This window comes from Lutjanus erythropterus, chromosome 7 (genome assembly GCF_056507025.1).
Source record: "Lutjanus erythropterus isolate fLutEry1 chromosome 7, fLutEry1.hap2, whole genome shotgun sequence".
NCBI lineage: Eukaryota > Metazoa > Chordata > Actinopteri > Lutjaniformes > Lutjanidae > Lutjanus > Lutjanus erythropterus.
Window position 1 is genome coordinate 19,169,254 of NC_139323.1, and position 27,559 is coordinate 19,196,812.

Below are 27,559 nucleotides of genomic sequence, written 5' to 3' on the forward strand. Positions count from 1 at the left end.
TTTAGTAAATCCAAGTTTACTGATGTACACCAAAATTAAATAGACTTTAATCAATATGGAGATGCTTACTTCCCCAAAATTAAAATAAATAACTCAAAAGACTGAGTTGTTTGAAAAGAGTAAGTATAAACCGGGGGGGAACTGTTAACTTTTAGTGGCTCTGTGTGTAACAAACAATGTAAAAAAAAATGTAACATTGTTTGATAGCTAGCTAAAAAGTAAAATAAATTTGTATTGTTTGCTAGCTAATAAATTTAGTAAATCCTAGGTTCTCAAACGGCGGTATGTGTACTACTGGTGGTATACAAGCTCCCTCTAGTGGTATACGAAGAAATGTCACAAATATGTTTTAATTATGAAATAATTTATTTTAAATACATATAATAATATCAAAATACTACAAGCTATCTTAGCCTAGTTAGCCTATTCATGGTGGAACAACAGAGAATTTCTCTTCCTTTGCGAAAAACTTGTTGGCTGATTTATCGACTGGACTGAAAGCAAGTGTGTAAGAGACACATCATAAAACTTAATTGGCTTCTGTCTGTCCCTTACTTTTCTTTGAGGAACTTTTATCAATTCATCTCAAAAGCAGTCATTTAAAACTTAAATCTCTTCAAGTTTAAGTTTTAAGTTAATACTGGATCACAATTTAAATTTCAGTGAATTGACTTTAATCCCAGTTGAGAGTAGGGTGTTTAAAGAGAGGTTTATATTTAATCTTCCTTCATTTTAACATAGTTTAAAAGACCTGAACAACATTCATTTACAGCTAAACCATGATTTCATCGAGTTTAAAATGACTCATTGCTGGTGTCACTCAGTTTGGACTGTGCTCTCTGTTCAAAAGACATTTTTGAATGTTGGTTTGCCAGGCAGAGAGAGAGAAATATGAAGCAAACCGCTGACAGGATTTGTCTCTCTTGCTCTTTGCACGCCTGTGCGTAAAAACTTCGAGTCTGGCGCTGATCAGATAGCCAGAGAGGAGCCAGACGAGGAAGTTGGGAGGAGGGACCAGAGCAGTGGTGGCGTGGTGTGTGTGTGTGTGTGTGTGTGTGTGAAGGAGAAAAGAGTTTAAACTGGACTCTCCGGACGCCTTCAGGACTGTGAAATCGGAGGATCTCTCCCGTCCTCCTTTTGTATCCAGAGCAGTAATGCGCACAAAAGGACGCAAGACTCCAGCGCGGCTGCGGATCTGCTGAGTTTTTAACACGCTGTCTTTTTAAGAACGCAACACACCTTTGCTGTCAATGTCCGCAGCACAGGTAGTGAAGAGGATCCCGGAAGAACTCGTAGTGCAGGTTATTATATATTATTAGCATAACCTGCACTTTTATTTCTAAACGAGCGAGCGCCGATGGACTTAACTGCCTTCTTTAAAAAGTAGTAACTCTCTCTTAAAGTTGATTTTAAAGTAAATGAGAAGATGAAGGAGCTGAGGAAGAAGAAGCTGTACGTGGTGATGGACGTGCTCTGCGTTTTAGTTGGTAAGTCATGGACACTAAGTACAAAGCAGCACGCCAGAATTAATCTTTTATCTAGGAAATGCGCATAAATGTTGTCAGCAAGAAGGAGATACGATCTTTGTGGTGCTGTCAGAAGTTTCTTGCCAGTCGCTCGGTGTGTTTGTGTGTTTTGCGCTCATGACAGCAACTCAGGAATTCGTCTAATAATGAGAACTGTTCATGTTTGTTTGTTTACGCGTGAGAATTACAGTAAAACATGTTTTTACTCAGACTAAGTATCCTCAGAGGAACACAGAAGCCATTTTATCCCACGGCAAATGAAGCAACTGAATTTCCACGCCAGAGTCCAACAGTAAAAGAGCAGCCTGTCAGCTGGTTTGTTTATGCAGATTCACAATAATGTCCAGGCTGAAATGTGACATTAAATTGCACCACAGAGGAAATATCTTTCTCATTCTTCTCACGGGGCTGCTGCTGCTGCTGCTGCATGCTCCGACCTACACACTGAAAACTGTGCAGGACTTTACAGAGCCTCAGGAAGCTGAATGTTTGTTTATGGAAATTTGATATGCATGTGTGCGCCCCGCTTATTCCTCATTTTCTTCAATTTTTTTTTGTCTGCCAGGAATCTTCTCAAGAATGTCCCCACATCCCACATTCAGTGCGTTGCTCAAGATATTCCTTCCACATTGCGCCGCAGACCATTGTTTTGCTGGAATCGTTTTAGCTGTTTTTTTTTTAAAGTTTCCATTGCTGTAGTAATAAGATCACATCATTAGTGTACACGTTTTTGTCTCCTTCCCCCTCTGGGCAACTATAATGGCATGCTGGAAAATGAATCATGTCAATAAGGCATATTGTGGTTGTGCTTGTCAACGTTTTTCTTGGAACTGAATATGCAAATTAATATGGAGGTCCACAGGTGCCAAAGTGAAAAAACTGGATCTATAAATAGATTAAATCGGAGTTTATAACTGGATATGAAAGTGTCTCAATTTATAACTGAGGTCTCTACATGTGAAGGTTCCTTGTAGTAGCATTATGTGACCAAGTATTTCATTAACTGATATTAGTGATAGACTGAATAATCGTTCAGCTGATGAATCAGGCTGATTATCTGACATTTATATATTTATTTGGACCCCTGTTAGCTACTACTGAAGTAGCAACTACTCTTCCTGGGATTCACATAAGTAAACATCATAATGTGAAGCAGTTAAAGCTCATCGGTGCCTGCATTCAAGAAAACAAAAAAATGTCTTTAGATACATCTGAAATCTCTCATGCACCGTGCTGTATGTGTTTGCCAAAATCCCCTCAGTTACCATCATCTATTCTAAATGCTAACAAGTTTCTCCTAAATGACAGCTAATCTAATCTGACACTGCTAATGGCTCGTGTTACACATATATTATGTGATAATGTACAGAATAATACAGTTGAATGATGTCACTTCTCTCCCTTAAATAGCAATTCTAAAATATTCAGCATGACCCAATGTACTTTTCTATTTCATTAATTGATTTAAAAAATCCATCTAAAAGAACATGTCACCCACTAAGATAAACATCTGTACTAGATCATAATGTGCATCATATAGTGGGTTTATATATGATCTTTCTTTGTTTTGATAATCAACATCATGTATCGGCCATTATCACCAACCTGCTCTCTCTAAAATTTGCAATGACCATTGAAAAACCCATATCAGTCAGTCACTAAATTATATTTTAACGGGCAATAAAAAGAAGGGTTAGTAAAATATATATAAATGAATATATGCATCCATTTGTTTAATTAGGTCAAATTTTAAAAGGAAGCTTTTAAAAAACAACATAAAACAGTCAACAATCAAATATCAAAATCAGAAAGCTTTATGACCATGTAACATTTGATAACACCTGTGGTCCTTCATAGTGTTAATGATGAGATCCTGATAATAACAAATGTGAGAATTCCCCTCAGACAAATCTGTTTGCAGATGCAATCTCAGAGATCATGAGTGTGGAACTGTGGTGGTACGTCAGTTTTCTGTATTAATGCCACAGGCTCTTGACAGAAGTATGTTGTTGCGTAATGGGGTGGTGTTTGGCCGCATGTTCATCTGTTGTTGTGTCTGTACTGGTGACAGTGGTGAAGTTAGAGGGATGATAGCTCATACATGTGCGGATCGGCTCTGCTGTGCACTTTCAAATCTCTCACCCCCACCTCTCCCCGGCTTTCCAAAGAGCTCAGGGGTATTTTTCCGTCTGTGGGAACATCCACAGACTGCTGAACTTGATAAGCCTCGCCATTTCGCTGTCACAAGTCTGGGATTAACGTCTGGGTTGGGTTTGGTCGGTCAGGTCTGGGTAGCTGCTGCATCCCACCCTGTAGCCTCTCCCTTCCCTTTTGCCACCCACGTCACCCACCCAAATAATCGTCAAGTCAACCCCAAGCTTATGTGAGGTTGCCCCAGCCATGTAATAACACCATGGTAGAGCTTGTAATTATGCTGACCATTAGCCTATATGGAAACAAGAGTTTTGAGTTGGGTTTTGTCTGCATTTTGAGACTATTTACATTTCTTATTGTAAACCGAAAACCTCTCATGAGAATCTCCAAATACTGAATGTTATCCCCTCTGATTAACAACTTTGTACTCCCTGCTCTTCAACAGAAGACTGACTTTAAATATTTACCTCTTGTTCTCCACTTTGGCAGCCTACATGAGTCTCTCTGCAACTGTCTTTTGTCTTGAAATTCAAAGACCAAATAAAAGCAGCAGCAGCAGCAGAGTGATTTCTTTGGCCCTGCCTGGGTCGAAATTGAAACTGACTGTGTCATATGAATGGATGACCCTCCTGCTGTGTTCATACGATGTAAGACACAACCTCTGAAGCACTTAAAGGGATAATTTGGACCATTTGAAGTAGGGTTGTATGAGATAATTATCCATATAGTGTATTAACTCCATTAGATGTTTGTTGACTCACCTAAGTTTGGAGAAGCAGAGAGGAGAACCAGCATGGAAGCTAAGCAGTGTATTGCTGTGGACAGGGTCTGCAGCAGCCACTTAAAGAAAGGCCCAGCTAAAATAATAAATATCAGTTTATGTGTACACTATATTTACAATGTCTTCACTGCTTTATCTTGCCTTCAGACAGCCTTGTCTTATGGGAAACCACAATTCTATAAGCCAAATATTCCTCATTCTTGCTCGACCAAACTCCACTGGCAAAATCGGTAATTTTACCCTTCAAAATATGGGAGTTGCTGGTCTTCTGCTTCCTTGATCTGTTTGTTTGTTTGTGTCATTGTGTGGTTTCGGGGAATCTAAATTAACTTTTTGCAACAACAAAAGTCACACAATAACACAAACAAAGTAACTGATCGAGGCAGAAGTAGACCTGCAACTCACCCATTTTCCGTGATGTAAAATGACCAATGGAGTCTGGTTGGTTTGGAGAGAGCAATATTTGGATCATACAACGGCAGCGTCTCATCAGAAAAGTTTGTCTGCCACCGACATTAAGCAGTGAAAATATTTAAATATAGCTTACACTAAAACTAATATGACTTTTTTTGTTTGTTTGTTTTTATATGGACCTTTTTTTAAGTGACTAAAATGCAATTTGCTGCTGACCCTGTTCAAAACAGTACATTGCTTAGTTTCTGTGCTGGTTCTCCTGTCTGCTTCTTCAAACAGGGGGCTTGTTAATGAGCATCTAATTAAGCTAATTCACAGCCTATTGATATGTACTCATATAACCCAACTTCATGTAATCGAAACTATCTTTTTAATGGAGCTGTCTGATTCAAAATGGCTGCCTAGAGCCAAGCAGTGGTTTACTGATACCTTAGACACAAAGCCTGTGGTATTTTAGTTTATGATGAAGAAACCTTTCTGATGCATCATGAGGTACATTTGATCTGTTTTTGTTTTCAGATACCAGCCTCTGTCTTGAGTTTGTTGTACACTGTCAGCTCTCAGTCTTTCTTCTACTTCTCCCCATTCTTTCACTGGTGTATCCTTCCCTCCCTCTCTCCTCCTCTGTCTGTGTAAGTCTACACTCAGCACAAATAGATGGTGGGTGTTGGCTGAGAGCACAGAGAGGAAAGGCCGGGGTTTAACCTCTCTGTGCCCACAGCTTGTTTTGTAGGTGCAGCACACTGCAGGTGTAGGTGGATCAGGAGTCAAACTCACGTTTCTGCATGACTCGGGTGCCGCTGTAGGCAACATGAATGGCAGTGAACTCTCTGTTATGAGTAATGTGCTAGATACTCTAAATAGTGCGTGACTAAATGGCCGCGAGGCAAGGCACTGGTGCCACACATGCTCACGCACACTTTTGTTTTTACATGTGTGTGCTCCTTTTGTTGTGCTGTAAAGTACGCTGTGACAAACCAGTTTTGTTAAAACTCTATAATGTCATAGATTACACACACACACTGTATGGAGAGGGAGCAGCTGAAGTGTAACTTTCCTGGCTGAGGGTGATTTTCTTTTTGATTTGCAGGAACACAACTGTACAAGAAAGATGACACTGGGTTATAGTATTTCATCTGTTTTGTGTGTATGACTCCTGTAGATTTCAGCTCACAGCTACTGGACTCTATGCCATAGAAGTAGAGCCTATGTGAAGTGTTTCAAACATCCATTCTTCATAATGACCAGTAGAGGGTGACTCCACTGGTTTCAAAAAGTCCCACTGTTCCACTGGCACTTTTGGCTGTGCCGGGCTGGGCCGATTTTGCTGCTTCATAACAAATACGTTTAAATAACAAAACAACAGGCTTTTATTGTGAAGAATTTAAGGAAACTGTGTGTTTAGCCCAGGGACATATGAGTGGTTTGTCTGAGCAAACTGGTCTTCAGTTAAAGACACACCTTCACGCGGATAGTCCTGTATGGAAAAGGGGTATGTATGTACTCTTAAAGAAGAAAAGTATGACTATTTCTTACTTGATTTCTTACTTCAGAAAACACATTCCTAATGAGTTTATGGTCTCAATTGCTAGTTTCAAGTCTTTTTCAATACAGCACCAGGCTCTCAAAACTCATATCAGACTATCAAGCTAGGCAGTGCTTATTTATCCCGAGATTTCGCATAGTGCTTTGTGTATTTCTTGCCTAAAATGTTTGCAAAAATGTATTTCGGTGCACCATTTAGCTGTAATATGACCGCCATTTTGTGGCTGGTTTCTGACTAAGCCTCCCGAAACTCAGGTCAAATTGTCCAAACCTGTACTGCTGATCAAATATGGATTCATATTTTGTTTATTCATTGTTATTTGCCTGTCACCTAAAATGTTTTCAGACATATTTTAATGTTCTGTTTAGCTGTAATATGAGAAACTTTGCGACAGACAAGTCACAGTATGTCACCCACCAGCTTTACACTCTCGTCAGTATTGTGCATTGTTTTGTTTCCTGAAAATGAAGATGGTGATCCCCCATAATGCCAAACTCTTGATCTATACACATGGATTGTTCATAAATATGTTGTTTTCCTCCTTTCATATTAGCATCTTGTCATGGACTGATACATTACCTGATACATTAGAATTTGCCCCCAAAGCCCCACAGCTGTAAAACTATTAAGGAGTTGCTATGTGCTTCCTGCCGTTATTTTCCTCTTTATGACATGTAATCTTCCCCACATTCCTCTGTTCTTTGACCTTGCTGGATGTCGGTTAGAATTTGTTGGTGACACAGCGTCGTTGCGGAAGCGTCTCCAGAGAGCTGGGCCTCTCATGCGGTCATGTTGGGAAGGCTGATTGTCCTGAGTTCTCAGAGAAAGGCAGTCAAGATGCTTGATGGGAATCGTTTTCCTCAGGAGAGTTCTGTCATGGAAACTGAAGCCCTTTGAACAAACAGGCACATCCCTCTGAGAAATATGAGCCTAGTTTATTTCTTCTTTGTTGCCTTCTTCTCATTGTTCTTCTAAATGTCTCTGTTGCACAAAGGTTTCTGGTAAACTGGTAAAGTCTTTTATCGGCCATACTTTAATGTGGATGAGGATCTTTTGTCGTGGTCGTTTTTATCATTTTGAGACAGCGTAGCCACCTTCCCTAAAAGCCAGCCCAGTGCACAGATGACTTCAAATACTGTGGGCTGAAATCAGGAAGAGTACCTTTTGATTTACTTATAGTTTTTATTGTTTTTAAGACATTACTGAGGAGAAAATCTGCCACAACAGTGAGCGCCTGCTGTTGTCCCAGCACACGTGAAGCTTTCAAGTGTCTTCCAACGGCTTGAGAAGTACCTGCCAACATGTTGATCCTTTTCCAGTAAAGTCAGAGAGAAAACATAGAGAGAAAAGCCTGAGCATGTGAGGATGAGAATGAAACAATGACTGCTTTTTGAGGGGCTAGAATTTAAAAAAATGTGGTCTTAATTTGGGGAAACACTAACAACATCATGGGTGTTGGACAATACCTAAACATGGTTTTCATTTGCACACAAACCAGATTCCAAAAAAGTTGGATGCTGTAACACATGCAGTACAAAGACAAGATATTTAATGTCCAATCCGATAAACTTAATTGCTTTTGGTCGAATTTAAATCATTCTGACTTTGATGCCTGCAACAAGTTTCAAAAAGGTTAGGACAGGACCAACAAAAGACTGGGAATGTTGTGGAATACTCAGAAAACCTGTTTGGAACATTCCACAGGTAAACAGGTTGATTAGTAACAGGTGATAGTATCATGATTAGGTATCAAAAGACTTCACAAGCAAGGATGGGGTGAGGTACACAACTTTGTGAAAAACTGTGGACAAATATTCTAACAGTTTAAGAATGTTTTTCAACACAAAACTGCAAGGAATACATGGATTTCACCATTGAGAATCCATAATATCATTAAAAGATTCAAAGCTCATCTGAGATGGTCTGACACAAAGGGGAAAATTGTATCGAGGTCTGATGAATCAACATTTCACCTTATTTTTGTTTTTTAAATAATGAATGTTGTGTCCATGAGAAAAAGGACCATCCAGATTGTCACCAGCAAAAAGTTTGGTACAGGTATTGGAGCAACATATGCTGCCATCCAGACTGTGTCTTTTTCAAGGACACCCCTGCTTATCTTAGCAAGACAATGCCAAGATACATTCTGCATGTGTTTTAACAATGTTGCTTCATAGTAAAAGAGTGTGTGTGTGTGTGTGTGTGTGTGTGTGTGTGTGTGTGTGTGTGTGTGTGTGTGTGTGTGTGTGTGTACAAGATTGGTCTGCAGTCCAAGAATGGGATAGAATTTCACTTTCAAAACTTTCAACAGTTAGTGTCCTCACTTTCCAAATCCTTAGGGAGTGTTGCTAAAAGAAAAAGAGATGTATCACAGTGTCAAACATGCCTCTGTCCCAGCTGATTTGGAACATTTCAGAATGAGTGCATTTCTGCAAAAAAGTTCATCACTTTAGCATTAAATACCTTGTCTTTGTAGCATCACAGCTTTTTTGGAAACAGGGTTGCACAGTAATTATACAGAATAATCACTATATATTTGGCAAGGTTTTACAGATGTTTACAAATGTAATGTAGTGAACTTTCAGAGAAGTTCAGTACCATTCATGATGTTCTACACTTTCTAGACCTTTATGGTTTTGGTTTAGACCTGTGTGGCTCACTTCTTTGATCCCCTCCAAACCCAGACTCTTTGATTGCCAACCCAGATTTAGCCGCCCTCCCACCGCTCATACAACTCGCCTGCCACCTTGTCTCCTTCTGCGCTGCTTGAAGCTAAGCATGCGTAAATGATGCACGGAGTGAAACAGCAGGATTAAAAATAAAGAATGGGCAGTAGGAGCAGGATTTGGTGTGACTGGTGAAGTTGGGCGTTCCTCATGTGAATTAGAATTCCAGAGGCCAACGCCGGCAGAGGTTGTAAGCTCAGCACATACCTTCCACATTAGTCAGTCCAGCTTGGGGTGAGACAGTCAGAAAGAGAGTGAGTTTAGTTGTTTTGTTATCACAAGCCATCTACTAAAGGCCTGAAACATCACACATGTAGACACACTGAAGAACTTTGGTGCTATAGGTCTCTTGCTCAACAAAGCGTGTTTGGATTGGAGGGAGGAGACAAAAGAGAGCAGGAATGAAAAAGAAGTGGAAACATTGACTGCAGCCAAAAGAAAAAAAAATGCCTGCTTCTGTCCTCTTCCATAGTGGGAGGGGATGAGAGTTGGACTAAATGGCGAAGAGGGACATAGGGATGAAAAGTAAAAGAAGCAAAGAATGGTGTTAATGCGAGAGGAAACAAAAGCTATCAACGGACAGATAAAAATGGGTTGGCAAGGGGACAGAGAAATGCAGAAAGAAGAAACTCACTGAGTGACCTTCATGCTGGAAAGACAAGAAATGAGAGTGGAAGAAATTAGATGGAGAAGCAAATGTTCCAGCTGTGACCCTGGAAACTTTTAGACCAAATAGGGCAGCCCTGGGGCATGAGAACACCCCTCAAACACACACACACACACACGAACACACAGGATTTACACGCCTTGAAAATATGCATAATGAAAACCCAGACTGTATGTTTTTCAGTTTGAGGGGAATAATTGTTCATCCACATGGCTTCGCAGGTGCAGCAGATTATGTCACAGAAACCAGGGCAAGTAGGTGTAGGCTACTCTCAAACCACTGAAACAACTTCCAGATGATCGTGGCAGCTTGAGTCCTGGCGTCCATCTGTCTTAAACAGAAATGTGAGAGAGGACAAAAAAAACTGCAGAAAGTGGAACTAGACAGAGCGAGACAGAGAGAGGACCTGACAAGCCTCGAATCTCAGCCCCAGAGTGCGATTGTGGTCCAAATGGTCCTGCGTAATTGCACATCTGCCAGCTAAATAAAGCACCATCCCATTGAGGCCTCTATATTTACAACAGAAAGAGAAGTGTGTGGGAGGACGCTGCGATCAAGAGAATGACAGGCAGGAAGACGGAGCTGCAGAGAGAAGAATGAATGACTTTGAATAAGAGAGAAAAAAACAGAATGGAGGATGTGAATCAGCAGTGGTGGACAGAGTGAAGGAAAGAGAGAAAATGTCCTCTTACACTGGCATCTTTGTTTGTCTGGTGGTATTGACAAAAGCTGAAGGCTTCTTCCATGATGCTCTTCTGACAGTTTATTACTATTAAGGAGCTGTATTACAGAAACGTCCAATTTTAAGAAAGGAAGAGTCTCCAAAAGATTTTTCCCAATTTGGTATTACAGAAGCAAATCCTAACTAACTTTAGGAATCCTATCTTATCCTACGTCACCCGATCTTATCTCAACATCACTTATCAACTATTATTTTTCTTACCCAGCAACCATCGCTCATCCTGCTCAGCTAAACAACTGACCTTTTTTTAAACATACAGAATTGTATATGGAAAGGTGTTAGTAACAATTGTAGAGAAAACCAAATATGTTCTTTTTTGGGAACTTTACAACAATGCTAACTTTGGAGGGAAAAGAAAGAGAATGCATTCAGTGTGGAAAAGCAATGAAAGAGATTAAACAGGTTAGCGAACACTGCTGTCAGCTACTGTTAGCTAATACTACCATTAGCTTGTTAGTAAGTTAGCTACTGCTACAGGTGGAAAAGTTAAAGTTAGGACAGCTTAACAGTTGTCATAAAGTTAAGAGTTTTTTTTAAGATTTTGTGAATTAGGATGTTTGTGTAACACACATCTCCTACGTTAAGATAATATAGGAACATTGATTATTCATCTGTAATGACTTTTTCCTAAGTCAGGTTCTAACCGTAATGATTACTAAATAGTAAAAAGCTATAATATGTAACATTTTCACTTTAAATGCTTAAAATGCTTATATAATTTAAACTGTGTAGTGACGTGACCCCAAATGTTCCTCCAAATCTTCAAATGCAGAGAAATCTGGAATATATTCAATGTTACGGTGTGTTTCCTGCTCGCTGTTGCTAACTAACTGCTAGTTGTTGATTAGGTTTGGGGTCATTTAGCCTTTAATTCACAGGAAAGCTTGTACAAAGACAGGAAACAGGGGAGAGAGACGGGGTAAGACAATCGGCAAAGGGCTGCAGGCCAGGACCAAATCCATGATTGCTGCCGAGGACTGATAGCCTCAGCACGTAGGCTACATACTCTTAGTAATCATTATACTTGTGGTGCTTTTATAATACGATCTGCAAGTTTCAGTAATGCGGCCAGACCCTCTTGATGCACGTTCATCGACGATTACTCAGCTCTCTGTTGCACTAATACCCATTTCAGCAGGGGGAGACACTGAGACGCCATTGCTTATGAATGCTAATTTACAGCCAGGTAAATGAGAAGTTCCCAAAATGGAACCAAGATCTCCAAAATGGGCCTTTCCTAATCTGAAACAGGAAAGCTTGAGCCCTGCATCCTGTGACTTCAAACAGGCTCCCATTAGAGGAGATTTTCTGACTGGCAGCTGGAGATTAGCTTCCTGGCTGCATTCCAAACTGGCAGCGTTTCCCTCCCGTAGAAGCAGGTGTCTATAAAGAAGGTTCTCCGTTATCCTGAATAAGTACTTTCAACCCCCTCTAATGTCCCTCCATGTATGCTGTATGTGTTATGGGTTTTCTTGACAGAAAAAAAATCCACCATAGATGTCTTAGTTTAGCTCAAGTCAGAGACACTGCTTGGTCTTTAAGTGGAGGCAGCTCTGGAGCAGTGTCAATTTGGGTTGTGGGCTTGTCTCGTGGTATCCTGGAGACCTAGTTTGTCTGCAGATGGGTCTATTTTTGCCTTTGAGCTGTGTATGTACGTGTGTGTGCGCTTTTCAAGAGAGTGGCTGGTTTGTTTCTTGCAGATATTATCCATAGAGGCACTACTCGTCATGAGACACCTCAAGATGTACCATTTGTTCTGCCCGAGACTGCAGTGCAGACTCTTTACATAATTTTATTTGAGCACTTTTATTTTCATCCAAACTTGTGATTTATGAATTACAAGTGTCAGCTGAATTAGTGCTTCATTTATGAGTACAGAAATGAAAAATTCCTGGGTTTTTTTACAAGCCAGGGGAGGGTTATTTAAGGCCAGGTGCCGTGACTTCACTCAGTCATTGAACTGTGTGAACTTGTGTCCAAGAAGATTTTTTTTTAAGCAAAAAAAACCTCATAAAAACATTTAGCATGTGTCTAAACAGATAAATACAAATGATACTTGAGAATATAGTGTTGTTGATGTACATGCAAAAGCTACTTAGCTTTTTGTAAGCCTGTTATGTGTAAGAAGGTTGTATATTTCATTAGCTGCCAGCACGTCTCTTTGAAGCTTCTCACTTAATTTTCCTGACGCTCCTCTGTGATTAATGGCTCCACTCTGGCAAGTGTTAAAAGCTTCATAAAGCAGTTCGAAGTTACAATACAACCTGACTCCAGTGTAGAAATAATTATGTCCTCCTGCCATTTTAAAGCGACATTTACCATGTTGTATTAAGTAAATAAGCATTCCCCCTGACTTTGCCCAGGCCAATCTTACACAAACCTTTAAAACTTTATGTAATGTAATTGTAGTGTGTGTTAGTATCCGGTCAAACAAGTCTTTCCTTTGCTTTTGTTTGCAGTTCCAGTTTGTTTTTAATGTTATGCTAAATGCAAACATTCCACACAGCATAAAAAGTTGGCCCTAAAAGCAAGTGGAAACGGATTTCATGCCACCATGTAATGACAGAAAGCCACGCATTCAATCCCCCTCACCCCTAAAGAAGGGAAATGTTTGTTTTAATGTGTGGTAATCCAAACCTCCCGATAATATTATCTTTTCAGATAATGCTTGGTTATTTGTCAGCCACATTCACACTGGATATATAAGGAATTTTTCCAAATAATATTTTGAAAATGCTTATCATCAGGGTGGCCACTGAAAGAAACTGCAGATAATTTAGTATTTCCTGTGATTTTCTGTCTTTGTTATTTTGTTTTCTAACAGAAAATACTTTTAAAAACAAACAATGCAGGCAGATATTAAGTCCTTCATGGAACATATCAGAACCTTTAGTAGTAGTCACAATAATAACTCCTGTAATGACACTGGAATGGCTCTGTTTGATTTAAGTCCAACCATTTGACAGAAAAGAAGATAAACAGCTGGAAGCAAGGAAACTAAAAAACTTCTGTAAGGTTTCTTGGCTGGAATCAGGATGCAGGATACGGATGCACAAGCTGCCACCCAAAAGCCACATCAGTAAATCCGTATCAGGGCGCTCCCTGTGGTGCTCGAGACAGGATGTTAGTTAACTACAAGAGACCATATATTGTGCTGTTGTGACAAACAGGATTTTGGTGGTGCTAAGAGGAAAATGTTTGGAATAAGGCTTTAGTCACCCGGTTTACCACGTCCTGATATGGCTGGTAGACGCAAACAGGGATCCAGTAGGGGTGTGGTGGTTGGTGGGAAATTACTGTGTTGGGACAGGTGTAATCCAGCTACTGCTCACAAAGAGATGAGGTTTTAGACAAAGGGGGGGAGGTGAAATAGGTGTTGGAATTGCCTACTTAAAGCAATAGTTCTACTTTTTTGGGGGAAATTATACACATTCTGGCTTAATGCAGTAATATTTAATATGATATAATATGTAACATTTCTGCATTTAAATGTCTTAAAACGACAAGCTAAATATATGTTATCTAAATTGTTGAATTGTGTAATTACATTATCCCAAATATGTAATTTATTCAAGATAAAGGTTCGGTTCCTGCTGGCCGTTGCTAACTATTTGCTATAAATTCTCAGAAAACATGTAACACATCGGATACGCCAGAGGGTGAGAAAGGAAGTTGGTGAACGTGACTAAATGTAACATGAGTAAAACTTCAACACTACCTCGTCCATGAACATAATATCTGCCAGAATCAAGTCAGATTTTCTCAGTTATGTCGGTTGTTTACAAGATAACAACTCCCATGATCCCATGCCACTTCATGATGTCACCAAATGACGTCTATTGTTTGGCTCTAGCCGCAGAATTTACGTATTATGTGCTTAAAAAAGAAGACTTATACCACTCTTAAGTCTCTAAATATAAAGCTACCTCCAGCAGCCTGTTAGCTCAGTGTAGCATAAATACTGAAAAAAGGGGGGAAATAGATAATCTGACTCCAGCCAAACGCAACAGAATTCACCTACCAGCACCTTTTAAATCTTTTGTGTGCAAAAATTGTTGTACAACAATACAACAGAATTGCCAATCAAAAGTCTGGCACATGATATCTAGAAAAATGTCAAATTATAGTTTTACACATGACTAGCTGTTTCCAGCACAGAAGAAGGTGAAAGGTCTTTTATTGTGAATAACTTTTCTGAGTCTGATAGCATCCATTCACTGCTGTTTACAAGATATTTTGTTTTGCAATTTGCATCATGGAGACGTGTTGAAACTTTCAGTTTCGTGAGGTAATCACTTTGGATATTAAGACAGGTGTATTTCTACTTTAGCAGCTTGTGTTAAACCATTAAAGTTGGGAGTTGTGATTCCTCCCTTTTTCAAATGTCATAAGAAGACTAGACCTTTTTCTGTATGAATACAGCATTGAAGTCAGTTGGAATCTCGTTGTATTTTTCCTTCCTCGTTTGTCTAGTCTAAATCCAGCTCCTCCAAGATCAGATTACCAGAAGTCCAACGTGCAATGATGTGTTTATCCTATAGAGCGCTATTGTTTATTCTCCTCTCAGCACAAAGCTTCTATTTTCCTTTGTTACCGAGCCAATAAGACTCTTTGTCTATACATGTGGGACATGTGTGCAGATGGCATGTGAGTAAACAATGTCTGCACTCATGTCACCTTAGATATATGTAATGTGGGACAAGAGTGAGACTTGCACTGTATGTCATTGTGCAGGTGTCATTGTTGTATTGTATAAGCTTTTATTAGGGGAATATCTCTGCGTCATTAGTTCATTTATCACAGATGTTGAGAGCTTCCATTGTGTTAGTCATAATGTTTTTCTCAGAATAAAAGAAATCTCTGTATATGAGCAAACTATTATCCCTTTTCGCATATTTTTGAACTTTAAGTGTCTGCATTTGTTTGTCAGTATCGATTGGTCTACAGTAGGCTGTTGTTCCATATCCATCATGAGTGGTGTCAGGATGGAGCATTCACCTCAGCTGAATCCTGACACACCATCCAGTTGTATATTTTCCTTTAGTCTCAGTCTTCAGTGTGTGGACTCTTGGTCTCTCATCAGTCAGTCTCGCTGGAAGTCCTCCTGGAATTATGTCAGCTGCAGACATTTTCTGAAAGAATGGGAGGGGTGCGCTGCTCATTTACACAGGAATGTAATACTATTGGTGAGTGTGTGCAGTGTTTTTTCACGTCTGTTTTTCTTGCATTTAGTATGTGGCTGTATGGCATTTCCATGGTGGCCCCAAGACTGTCTGTCCACCTATTATACAGTGCATTCCTCAGAAGGGCCGTAACTCATGAATATTTTTATCTTTCAGTTAATTGTTTATGCCAAATATGAAATGTCAGAAAATAATGGTAAATAGCCGACACAAGCTACCAGAGCCAGTGTTTTAAAAATTGCTTTATTCCTGTGTGGTGCTCAAAAAACACAAAGTATTCCATTTACAGAGGCATAAAATGAAGAAATTCGATTAAATGTTGACTGAAATGGGAAATTTGTCAGTTCTTGTAACGTCTCCCTCCCAAATACAGTATCTACTAAAGTCTGACTCCACACAAAATGTTTTGAGTATGAAACACTCAATATTGTGGACTTAAGAAGGAGAAGTAAAAAGCAGAGGTAGGACTGAGTCACAAGTAGGCTTGTCTGTATTGAAAAGAAAAAGATCTGAAGATTGGTAGCTAATGTTAGCAAAGTGCAAACTAACCAGCTAGCTAATCTGCATCAATCATTAGCTAGCTGGTTAGCTGGCGTTTTGCTAACATTAGCTAAATTAAGATGTGGCCCTATAAATTGCTTTTACAGGAAATGGAGAAAGTTGACTGAGGTACCAAGTTTGCTTAACTGTTATTGGACCACAGAGCAGAAAGGGGCGGGGCTTAGGAAGGGTCAGTTGCATTTTATTTAGACGACATATTGTTAATATAAAAGATAACTGATTCAAAGCCAAGTCTAATATTGGCTTAAACTCAATGTTAGCTTTCTAGCTAAGGTTTGAATAGCCAATAAGTTAGCTAAAAAGGCACTTGGTGGGTTTTGTGGTGAAGGATGTCATTGGATTTTGTGATGCTCGACTCTGGTTTTTGAGCTGCAGTCCTTGAATCCAAATTTCACTATTTTGGACTAGCTCCCTCCCTTATTGCTGTCTCTTGCATTGGCCTCTGCTGGTCTGCAGCGTCCTAGTATGTTGCCAGGTTTGTGCGCATTGTACAAGAAATCACCAAATCATGTTTCAAAAACAAAATGTAATTAGTCAATATCTAGAAAAAATAAAATATTTAATGAAAAGGTCAAGTCCCTTCAAAGTCAAGAATACCAAGTCAAAATCAAGTTGAGTCTTTTATCAATGTTTTTTTAACATCCAGTATAACCCACCACTCTACCACTTCATCTGTATTGTTCTCAGTATGTCCAAAACGTGTCGTAGTTCGCCAAAATCTGCTTTTACTTTAAAGAGAAATAGTTGTAACATTAATTTATTAGCCTGTGTTTATCAGTTCGATGTTGTAAAGAATGTATATCCTAAAATTCCAAGTTTTACTCATCACACACATTTCAGTGTCCACAAAATGCGATGAAGTGAGTGTTTATGTGCAAAAAAGTGGAAGCGTTTTAGGGATGGATGTTTCCAAACATCTCAAGGACATCGTCCCTGCACTCAGCAGCACTGAGCTACTATATTTGGTCTTATTTTTGGACAGAGCCACATCATTCAAAAGAGCTGCAGTTGTGTGCGTTTCGTCTGCAGTAATTTGTGCACAGTCTTGTTTATACACTGTTGTGTCTGTTGGGTTGGTGTGTGATGTGTGATTTTTACATATGCCCACATGCCTGAGTATATAAATACTATTTTGCGCTGTTTATTTTTGTAATTCCTCGCTGTGCATTTCTACCCTGGCATTTAAGTACTGAATGCTTTTTTTTCCTTGTGGGTTGTTTCATCATTGTGATTTTAGACCTTGAGGTCCAGAGGGAGAGAGAAAACAATTTAGCTATCCTTAGAGAAACATTTTCACTTCCAGCTCTGGAAATGATGTAATGTCTGAAAGCGAGACAAATATGTTATTTCAAAACATTTTCTCGCACATACTGGTGTCCATTAACTTTGATCAACCTTGTTCCTGGTCTGTGAGTCAGGAGTCAGTCATAATTTTGGCAGTGACTACATATCATATATCATACATTTCGTTTCACTGAAAGTACAGTTTATCCAAAAATAGTGAATATTGTAACCGATCTTGTCATATTGTTGTTTTTCTGGTTTGTTTTCACCACAGCTGCACTGCCCTTCATTATTATGACCATCGTGTTCAAGCCATATCAGAGAGGGGTTTACTGTGACGATGAGAGCATCATGTACCCCTTAAAACCAGACACCATCACCCATGGCATGCTGGCGGCTGTCACCATCTCCTGCACTGTCATCATTGTAAGTTTTTACTGTCTCTTCTCACGGGGAGATTTATTACATCTCACCTAATGACAAAATCATGGAAAGTTTACAGGACCTCACTCATTTAATAATATCCTGTGCTGTTTGCTCCATTACTAAATGGCTGTTAGGAACTGGGGAAAGTGTTGATCCATAAAGAGGAAAAAGTCATTTCACTTTAATGATGCGGAAAAAAAAAAAGAAAAAACTGACTGTTCGCCTTCTTTCCTCAGATCTCCTCTGGAGAAGCTTATCTGGTCTACAGCAAGAGGATTTACTCTAATTCTGACTTCAATCAGTATGTAGCTGCCCTCTACAAAGTAGTGGGTACCTTCCTGTTCGGAGCAGCTGTTAGCCAGTCGCTGACCGACCTCGCCAAGTTCACAATCGGCCGCCCGAGACCTAACTTCATGGCTGTATGTGCCCCCAAGGTCTGCACGGGATACATGCAGGGGATCAACTGCACTGGCAAGCCTCAGGACGTCACAGAGTCCAGGTAGGGTTCACATTCAGATGAACTTTATTACCCCACATGCATTTGGTCCAGTAGTGCAGACTGGACTTGGGGTGGTATCAAGGTATTGTAGTATACCATCAAAATACCATAAGAAATTCAGACACTTCTCTTTCTATTTAACTGATACAGAGATGCTGTATTGAGGTGATGTATTGTAGTGTGAAACACATGCCACCAGAGGTCAGGTCAGGATAAAAGTACAGGACTAACTAGTAAAAAAAAAAACTGTTGTATCTACTTGTTTTGAATTTTTCCAAATGCAAATCCGAAAGCATTTTACAAGATAATGATGTGAACAAGGTTCTGCGGTTTAAATATCCTGTGTGATGTCTTTGATTGTATCGTTTGTCTTTTACAGATTGTCCTTCTACTCTGGTCACTCCTCTTTTGGAATGTACTGCATGCTCTTCCTCGCGGTAAGTGCAGCACATAAGCACATGATCGCTAAAAGTATTCAAACACTGTAAATATGCATCTCTACGTACAGTAAACACTCAAATATCTCCATGCAAATATCTCAGCCTGAATCTGGGATAACAGTTCCCAGATTGGCTCATCTGAGAACAGGCTTATGCGTTTGGATCCGTGCTCAAGGGCTAATTGTTGAGAAGGAGAAAAGACTCATAGAGGCGGTTTGTGCCAGTGGACATAAAAGGACAAGGCAGGAGTTCAGAGGAAGAATGTGTACACTGAGAGAAGTGATCTGGAGGCCTCTGCTGCCTTTTTCCCAGCAATGATGAAGGCAAGGCATGCACTGTGTTGTGTCTTCCAGGCCTATCCAGTTCATTACCCTTGGCCTCATCTCTTTGTGTTAAAAGCCAGGCACCAGTGCTAGACAGCAGGCTTCAGGAGGCCAAGCAAAGCAACATTGTTCAGTTCAAAGAAGATCTGAAAGAAAAGGCAGAATATCTCAAACTAATGTCCATTCCTGTCAGTGTCCACACTCTCTGTTTTGCCAGGAAAATATTGCAAACAAATCGAGCTAAGCTGTGATATCCAGCCGGTGTCCTGCAGTGTTCAGTGCAGGGTGGGGGCTGTGGTGCGATGCCAATTTTTGCACCTTCAACAGCAGCCCAGCAGAAGCCCAGAAAAGTCTGTACCGTTGCCAAATTCATAATTTTTTGGCCTCTGCTGTTTTCCAGTAAAAAGGGTGTTTTAATCCACAGTGGACATAAATTAGATTTGTACTCAACACCTTTTTTACAGTTGAATATGAGGCATAACGGCCACTGCTTTTGAATTAAAGACACACAAACTCATGCTGCAGATAAATAGACTTTTTTGTTTCTGTTATTTGGAGTGAGATTCCATCTACCCTGAAATCTGACAGTACGATGGGCTATCAATTTAAACAAATGTAGAGACGGCTTTTGCAAAGCAGAAATTTGGCTGCTGCATTATGTCACTGCTTTGTCAGCATATTACATTACATTATAATAACATTATGTCAGTGCAAAATGTTGTTCATGTTGCTTCAGAGACCAATTATATTCTCCTAACCTTTTATGGTTTGATAACCTTTTTGAAGGGACAAACCATGTTTTTTTTCAATGTAACAGCAAGTTAAAAGTAGTGGTTTAGTAATAGTTTATTTAAAGTGGGGTTGTATGAGGTACTCAATAATAGTCAGTGCATCATCATTTTTCCTTGACATTAGACACCTTGTTCTGTGAGGAAACTGCCGTTCTACCTTGCAGAACACTTACTGGTCTACCACTGCCTTGATCGTTTAATTTGTCTGTGTTTATGAGACTCTGGTGTTTTAAAGAGTTAGTTCGGAGTCACCAAAGTCACACAATATCACAAAAGAACTGCAGCTCCTGTCTCCTGTGAGGTAAAGTTAGCGGAAAAATACATTCTGCTGCTGATTCTGACCACAGCAGTACATTGTTACTCCTGCTCCTTCTCCAAACCGGGGACACGCTGACTGCCATCTACTGTAGTTAATACAGTGACTATGGATAAGACCCTCATACAACCCAAGCTTAGAAATTCTGAATTATCCCTTTCACAGTTACAACAGAGAAGAATCCCTGCACAAACTGACTCTCTTCCCCTGATCTCTCTCTTGTCTGTTTTTTCTCCTGTCAACCCACCCCATGATCTACCACCCTCTGCTCCTCTTCTTCCACCCTATTTCCTCCTCCAGCTTTATGTGCAGGCGAGACTGGTGGCTAAGTGGGCCAGACTTCTCCGGCCCACCATCCAGTTCTTCCTGGTGGCCTTTGCGGTGTATGTGGGTTACACCCGAGTCTCTGATTACAAGCACCACTGGAGCGACGTGCTGGTGGGGCTGCTGCAGGGAGCACTCGTTGCTGTGCTCAATGTGAGTCTCCAAGACAACTTCCTCCAAGGGCAAACACTGCAAAATCTCATGCTTCCTACATGTTATTTCCATGATATAAGACAGTCTTTACTTTTCACATGATGTCTGGTGTCAAGATGCTGAGCTGCACATGCAGTGAATGGGACCTTTTTTTCCCAACTTACAGAGACATTACACTGATTACTTGATTGTTACTGCATTAAACTACTTTCAGGCTATGGGGCAAGCAAGAATACAGGGATAGTTGACATAGTTTCAGATGTCTTTGTTATAACAACTTGGCATTAACCAAGACAACATAACCTGCAAACCAGTTTGCTATGACAACTTGGCATTAGTCAAGCCAATAATGTCTTGTCATGACAACCTGACATTATCAAACTTAAAGAAATTTAACACTGGCTATCATAAGACCATTGTAAGTGTGTCATGAATATTTTCCTTGACCTCAGGTAAAGTGGTATATTTAGGACTTGTCATAAAGATGTACTTAAGTTTTATTACATTGTCAAATGCTTTTATAACTGTACCAGGGTCATGATTAATTTCCTGGACTTAAACTAAAGTGGTTCCCTTTGGACTTATACATAAAGATGTCATGAAATGTTATAAGGCCAGTTTGACAATGGAGTAAAGTACCAAGGTGATTTATTTTAGAGAGTTGCCTGATGAACAGACAATGGTTGGCTAGTTTACTTGTTGTCAAGTGGGTCGATCACTGTCTCCTGTTATCTTTAATTGGTGTTAGCTCAGTTAGCTGTGGAACTAGCTGCCTAATTAGCCGTCTCAGCCCCACAGTGCAAGGAGCCAAGACACACAGTCTTAAATATTGATAAAGCCTTCTTCATGTTCAACACAGGTATCATGACATAGTTATGGCAATGTAATGACAGTCTTATGCACATCCTTTCAAATAAAGTGTTAGCAAACAAGGTAATCTTCCAAATAAATCACCACAGAAATAAATTCAAAATTCATATTTATGATGTGCACTAGAAGAAAGTAACACTTATCTCAAGTAATCATTCCAACACAGAAGCATTTTTTGACATTTTTTTTTCTCATAAGTAGCTCTGGCCTTCAACCTGATGACATCTTAACTTTGAGTCTTCCTCCTGTGGTTTCTGGCTTGAGGAAAAGCAAACATGGGTGGGACTGTCCAGATCATAAGACATATTATTTAATGGAAATCTCTCTGTCAGTTGTACTCCCTTCAAAGCGGAAACAGCCGCTAAAGAATCCATATTTCAGCATTATTTCAGTCTGGCAGTAAAAATACATATAGGCAGGAAGCATGAGGGGAGTGTGACGGCAGCAAAGTGTGACTTGATACAAATCCACACACTCACACTGCCATGTTCCCAGGCAATATCTCCTCACTTCATCCAGCTGGGCGTCTTTATTGTTTGGCCACTTCCCTGTTTTGAGTGAGCCACTGTCAGCACCACTTCGTGGAAACAGTGGAGTGGTCAAGTGTGTGTTTGTGCATGTGTGTGTGTGTCCATGTATGATTAATTGGGAAGTGAGCCTGCGCCTTTGGCCTTCACAGCGCTGTGCGCAATTAGAGACCCTCCTGGGCATAGTGTTTTATGGCCTACAGGGGTTGTGCCGCTCTCTGTGTGTTCCTTTTAGATGTGTGTAAGTGTGAGTGTCACTTAACAGCTGTGCACAGACCTGTCCAGACATATGTAATCACAGTTTCCAGCCCAGCCCTTACCTCCTCTGTATCCCTTACATGCTTATACTCCAATCTCTGTACCCTGAGCAACCAAAGCTAACCTCCATTTTTCCTCCTCTCCTCTTTCCTCTGCAGGTGCACTTCGTGTCTGACTTCTTCAAGAAGCGCCCTCCACGTTGCACCAGGTCAGACACAGCTGATAGCGAAGAGCCAGAAAGGAAACCCAGCCTGCAGATTGCAGACTCTGAGCATGGCAACCATTACAACTATCACCACAATCCAGGCCCCGTGTGATAGGGGCTGACGCTGGGGAACAAAGGCTGCAGCCTGCAGACCCAAAACCTGTGTGATGGGGTCCAGTTCTGGGCCTTCAACCTTGATTGTGCAGGCAACATGTTTAGATAACCTGGGTCATCTGCGGTCCTGACTCTGTAGGCTGCCCATTGCAGACTTCTCATGCCATGTGAGAAGTCCTATGAGTGTGAGATGTGAAATTCTAGAGTGTCTATACAAATTTCTACAACCAGCCCTTTGTATATCTAGGGATCTGGTCTGTAGCTTGCAGCCTCCAAATCCCCAGCTCCTTCCCTTTGTGTCAACCACTCACAACCCACCTATCCCCAACCACTGGACTGACTGAGGGGACAGCATCCCATCGACAGGTGCCTGAGCCCCCTCTCAAAGACACCATGATGACCTCCTCTTCTCCTGTAAGAGAGAGAGGAGTATATTGTTTTTAATGCATCATTGTTGATGTTGAAGCGTATGTGCTTAAAGCTGCGTTAAGCGAAAGACTCCAAACCCAACAAAGCTATGACATAGCTATGATACACTAAGTGCCTGTGGCTATTTTTTTTAGCAACAAGTTGCACACAACAGAAAGAGAGAAACACGGGTGTCCCAATGTGAGTAATTTCAAGCCAAATGACAAATTTGATATGAACTCGTCTTACTGCCACCACCTCCCGAGAAAAATATGCCCTTTTTGTCTTGATACATGGAACTGATACACGAAACAGCTTCCCACGGTTTTATTTAATGGGTCAGTGGGGGTGGTTGGGTTTCAGCCATATGGATTGATGAAGTAAAACAGCCTGTAAGTGCCTGAAAATGGCAGCGATCTGGGACAAGGAGGTGTTGATTCACAGTGGGATTGGTAGTACTAGCAGCTGTTTTACTGACCAGGAGTTCTTTGATTTAATGTTAATATCAAATATACTGCTTAATGGAGCTTTAACATTTTGTATGTTTTTCACTTTTGTATGATGAGAACCAAATTTGTTGAAAGACATTTAAGAAAGACAAGAATGTTGATGTTGGTAAAAGCACAGTTTGTTAATCGATTAGCTTCACTTTACTGCACCTTAGACTGGCTACACACTAGAAGAGTGCTGCAAATCATATTAGTCATCACAATCATGGCAGATAGATCAAAGTAGATGGGCTAATTTTCTCCTTATGTCATGTCATCCTGTTGGCAAAAAAAGGCTCACATATTAAAAACATCAGCTGCAGGCCACCCCAAAGCTGCCTTGACAGGATATGTGCAGTATGTCGACTTCAACCAACATTCCTGAACAAGCCAAATACGTTTCTACTAGCTCAGCTCTTCTAACTGCCACACAAACAGGTCTGGGTATCTCCTCTGACAAACATTATAATGTTTTTTAAAAGTGACTTTACAGGCTTGTCTTGCCTGGTGACTCACACTACTTTAATCAACTCTGATTCACTGATGGAATTCAACTCCCAGCAATTACTCTTACTGGCAGTACTTAAAGGGATAGTTCAGATTGTTTGATGTGGGGCTGTATGAGATCCTTACAGGTCGGCAGTAATGAACTGCTGTGCACAGGGTCAGCAACAAAAGGTATTTTAGCCACTTAATGAAGGTCCATCTAAAAAAAAGAATATTGGTTGAAGTGTACGCTGTTTATAGAATATTTTGACCACTTTATGTTACTGTCAGACAACCTTTTCTGATGGGAAACTGCTTATATAAGCCAAGTATCGCTCTCTCCAAACCAGCCAAACTCATAGGCAGAACCTGGGAGTTGCTGGTCTACTGCTGCCTTGATCTGTTAGTTTGTATGTGTTATCAATGAATCCACACTATCCTTTTAAAACACAGAAGAGTCACAGTAACACAAACAAACAGATCAAGGCAGCAGTAGACCAGCAACTCCTGGGTTCTGCAGTGTAAATAGACTGATTCTACCTATGGAGTTTGGTTTGTTTGTAGAGAGCAATATTTTGCTTATGTAACACTGGTTCCTTGTCAGAAACGGCTGTCTGATGGCAAGGTGAAGTGGTGAAAGTGGTGAAAATTTAGTGCATACTTAAACTGATATAGATTTTTTTTTAGGAGGCAGTTTTCAGGTATAATAACTTTTGTTGCTGACCTGATACACAGCAATTCAGTGCTCGGCTTCCATGCTGGTGCCCCTCTCTGCTTCTCTATACTAACTCTCAATAAGTGCCTCATACAATCCCACATAAATAATCCAAACTATCCCTTTAGATGTCATGTAGTATCACTGCCCAGATAAGAGTCTGACTTATTGAATCATTTCGCCAGTGCCATCTAGTCTGAATCTGTATTAGGAGCAGACATACACTGAAGTCTTTATGTTCAGACTCGGTCCAGATTCTCAACAGTAGTGATGCTTTTCTAAAATGCATAAATTTAGATATTTAGAGTTTGTGAATGATTTATGTTTCCCCTGTGTGAAATGGACTGCAGAGGTATCTGATCAATGATGCAGACAACTTTAATCCCTGTTGGACTTTATGTGTCATACCACTACTATATTGCCAATCAAATATTAAGAAATTTGGCCTCTATCTTGTCTTCCTCTGTGTATTTTTTTTATTCCTCAAATAATAATAAGAAAAGAAGGATGAGACAACCATTTTGAAAATGGTGTTTAATTTATTTTAAATACGAGAAAGTTCTTTATTTAGTCTTAAAGGTTGGAAATGCCAGCGCTGTTGAGGTTTTTGTGCAATCATCCCCTGCTTGCCACTATGAGCCACAAATACTGTATATACTAATGCTATGAGACATGTTTCATGTTGCGTGAAGGATGTATATACATGCTTGTATGTTTTTATTTCACATGTAGGTACATTTTTTAATTTCACCTGCACAGTGTGCTTTGGGCCGTGCCTTCTCAGACTGGTGGAGTTGCCACACAAACGGATCCAATTCCAGGTCCAAACATAAGCCAGATGCCTTGGCAGGGCTTTTAAAGGGCTGTTGTAATGATAAAGGAGTTACATACCCAACTGTGTTTTTGAAACTTGTAACACCGCTCCGTTCCCACTTCAAAGATCCCTCTGTGTTCCTTTTCCTCTTCCTGTGCTGATAGATGGGGTTAATTTGTGAATAAGGCCTCCTGTATGGTTTGTGTACAGCACAGACCCCTGAAGGACTGACAACACATCAGACAGACCACAGAGTTGACAAGGGGGAGACAGGAAGACAGAGAGGATCTCACCTGGTAGTGATTGTGAAGCCCTAAAGCTGAGCTAGGAGATAGGCTGGGTACTTTAGAGGGTGGGGTATCCCATGGTGAACCTCGGTCCCCGGGGTCTTCTACACGTTTAAAACAGATTTATAACAAGAAACAGCTGGAACTGGTTGCGGTGAAGTGCTGTGCGAGCCCCCCTCCCCTGCTGCCTACATCTAAATCATCCGTGTGTTACTGCAGCCAGGCTAATAGCCCAAACGAGGATGAGGATGTAGGAACATCATGGTGTTTGGTTCCCCTCCAGCTTCATGGAAACCAAGGCTCTCAGCTGGTCATGTGGCTCCATGTGTTGTTATACTTTATTGAATTAGTGCCTTAAAGTGGGCACTGGCTGGCCAATCTCCTGTTTATATGTCAACTTTGTAGGTATGATTCATGTTGTTTGCTTTTTGTATATAGATTATATCTTATAGGCTCTAAACCAGAGAATTTTAAATAAAGATATAATCCACTTTCACTTGTTTTCATTTATACATACGTATCAGGCTTCCTACATGTTGATACAAAGATTGAAGCATAATTTATTTCATGTTTACAGTACTTGATAATTGGTGATTGTCTTAACCTTTTAAACCACAGATAGGGAGATATTTGAAGTGAAGTCTGATAAACTTTGTTGTAGCAACATCAAGATTTCAAGATGTTCTTGGCGAGGTCACTGTTATCTTGACTGTAAGCAATTTTTCATTGGATTGACGCAAAATAAAAATTCTTCAGCACATAATCCACAAGGTCAAGACACTTGACATATGTCTTGTAACAAGCTGTGGAGGTACCACTGGTTTGATTTAGTGTTTCACATCTAAAAAATAATTTATTTCATACTGAATAAACCAGGATGACGTTTGGCATCTGCTCTCAGAAACCTGATAACAGGTCAAACAAATCTATCTCTAGATTTGCTGTTTTGCCAGGTGAAAGGTTTTGTTTTTTATCAACCCGGGTTTTGAGATATCCATCTTTAAAGGTCCACTGTCTAAGATTTAGGGGATCAGCTGGCAGAATATGGCAGAAATGCACAAAAAATATTTTCCACATGTTTTCATTAGAATGTAATCACTTAAAAATAATGTTATTTACATTAGGAGTTGTTACCCATCACTTTTTAAATGGCCGACTTTGTCTCCATCAATTTTTTGTTTGTTTTCAAAAGCATAATTTGTTAAAAATGTTATGAAAAAATAGCTTGTACCAAGAAATGTTAACTAACAAATGAGAAAGTTCAGCTCAAGAATTCTTGTGAACTCTGTTTCTATCATGTTAAAGTACACAGCTTTCATCTGAGACCTTCTGCCACTTTTCAACACAAAGTGACGTCCTTGCCTTAGAATAAGTGTTTACATCTATATAGGGCTCGGGTCTTCTTCCACAGGAGCCATCTTGTTGCACCTCTATGTTTCTACAGTAGATCAGAATGGAAAAACAATGGCCCTAGATACAACCTTTTCCATTTCTCAGTTACCCAGCCACCATAGGTTTTCCTGCACACTTA

General features: G+C 40.2%; 1 protein-coding gene across 1 annotated transcript; it reads left to right on the plus strand.

Annotated features, from left to right (window-relative positions):
• The first annotated feature begins 971 nt into the window (after positions 1 to 971).
• plpp2b (phospholipid phosphatase 2b) lies at positions 972 to 26,519 on the plus strand. Its single transcript, XM_084723080.1, has 6 exons — positions 972 to 1,487; positions 17,859 to 18,010; positions 18,247 to 18,509; positions 18,889 to 18,946; positions 20,680 to 20,856; positions 22,670 to 26,519. The coding sequence occupies exons 1-6, from the start codon at positions 1,427 to 1,429 to the stop codon at positions 22,826 to 22,828; spliced, it is 870 nt and encodes a 289-aa protein (XP_084579206.1). The 5' UTR covers positions 972 to 1,426; the 3' UTR covers positions 22,829 to 26,519.
• The last annotated feature ends 1,040 nt before the right edge of the window (positions 26,520 to 27,559 follow it).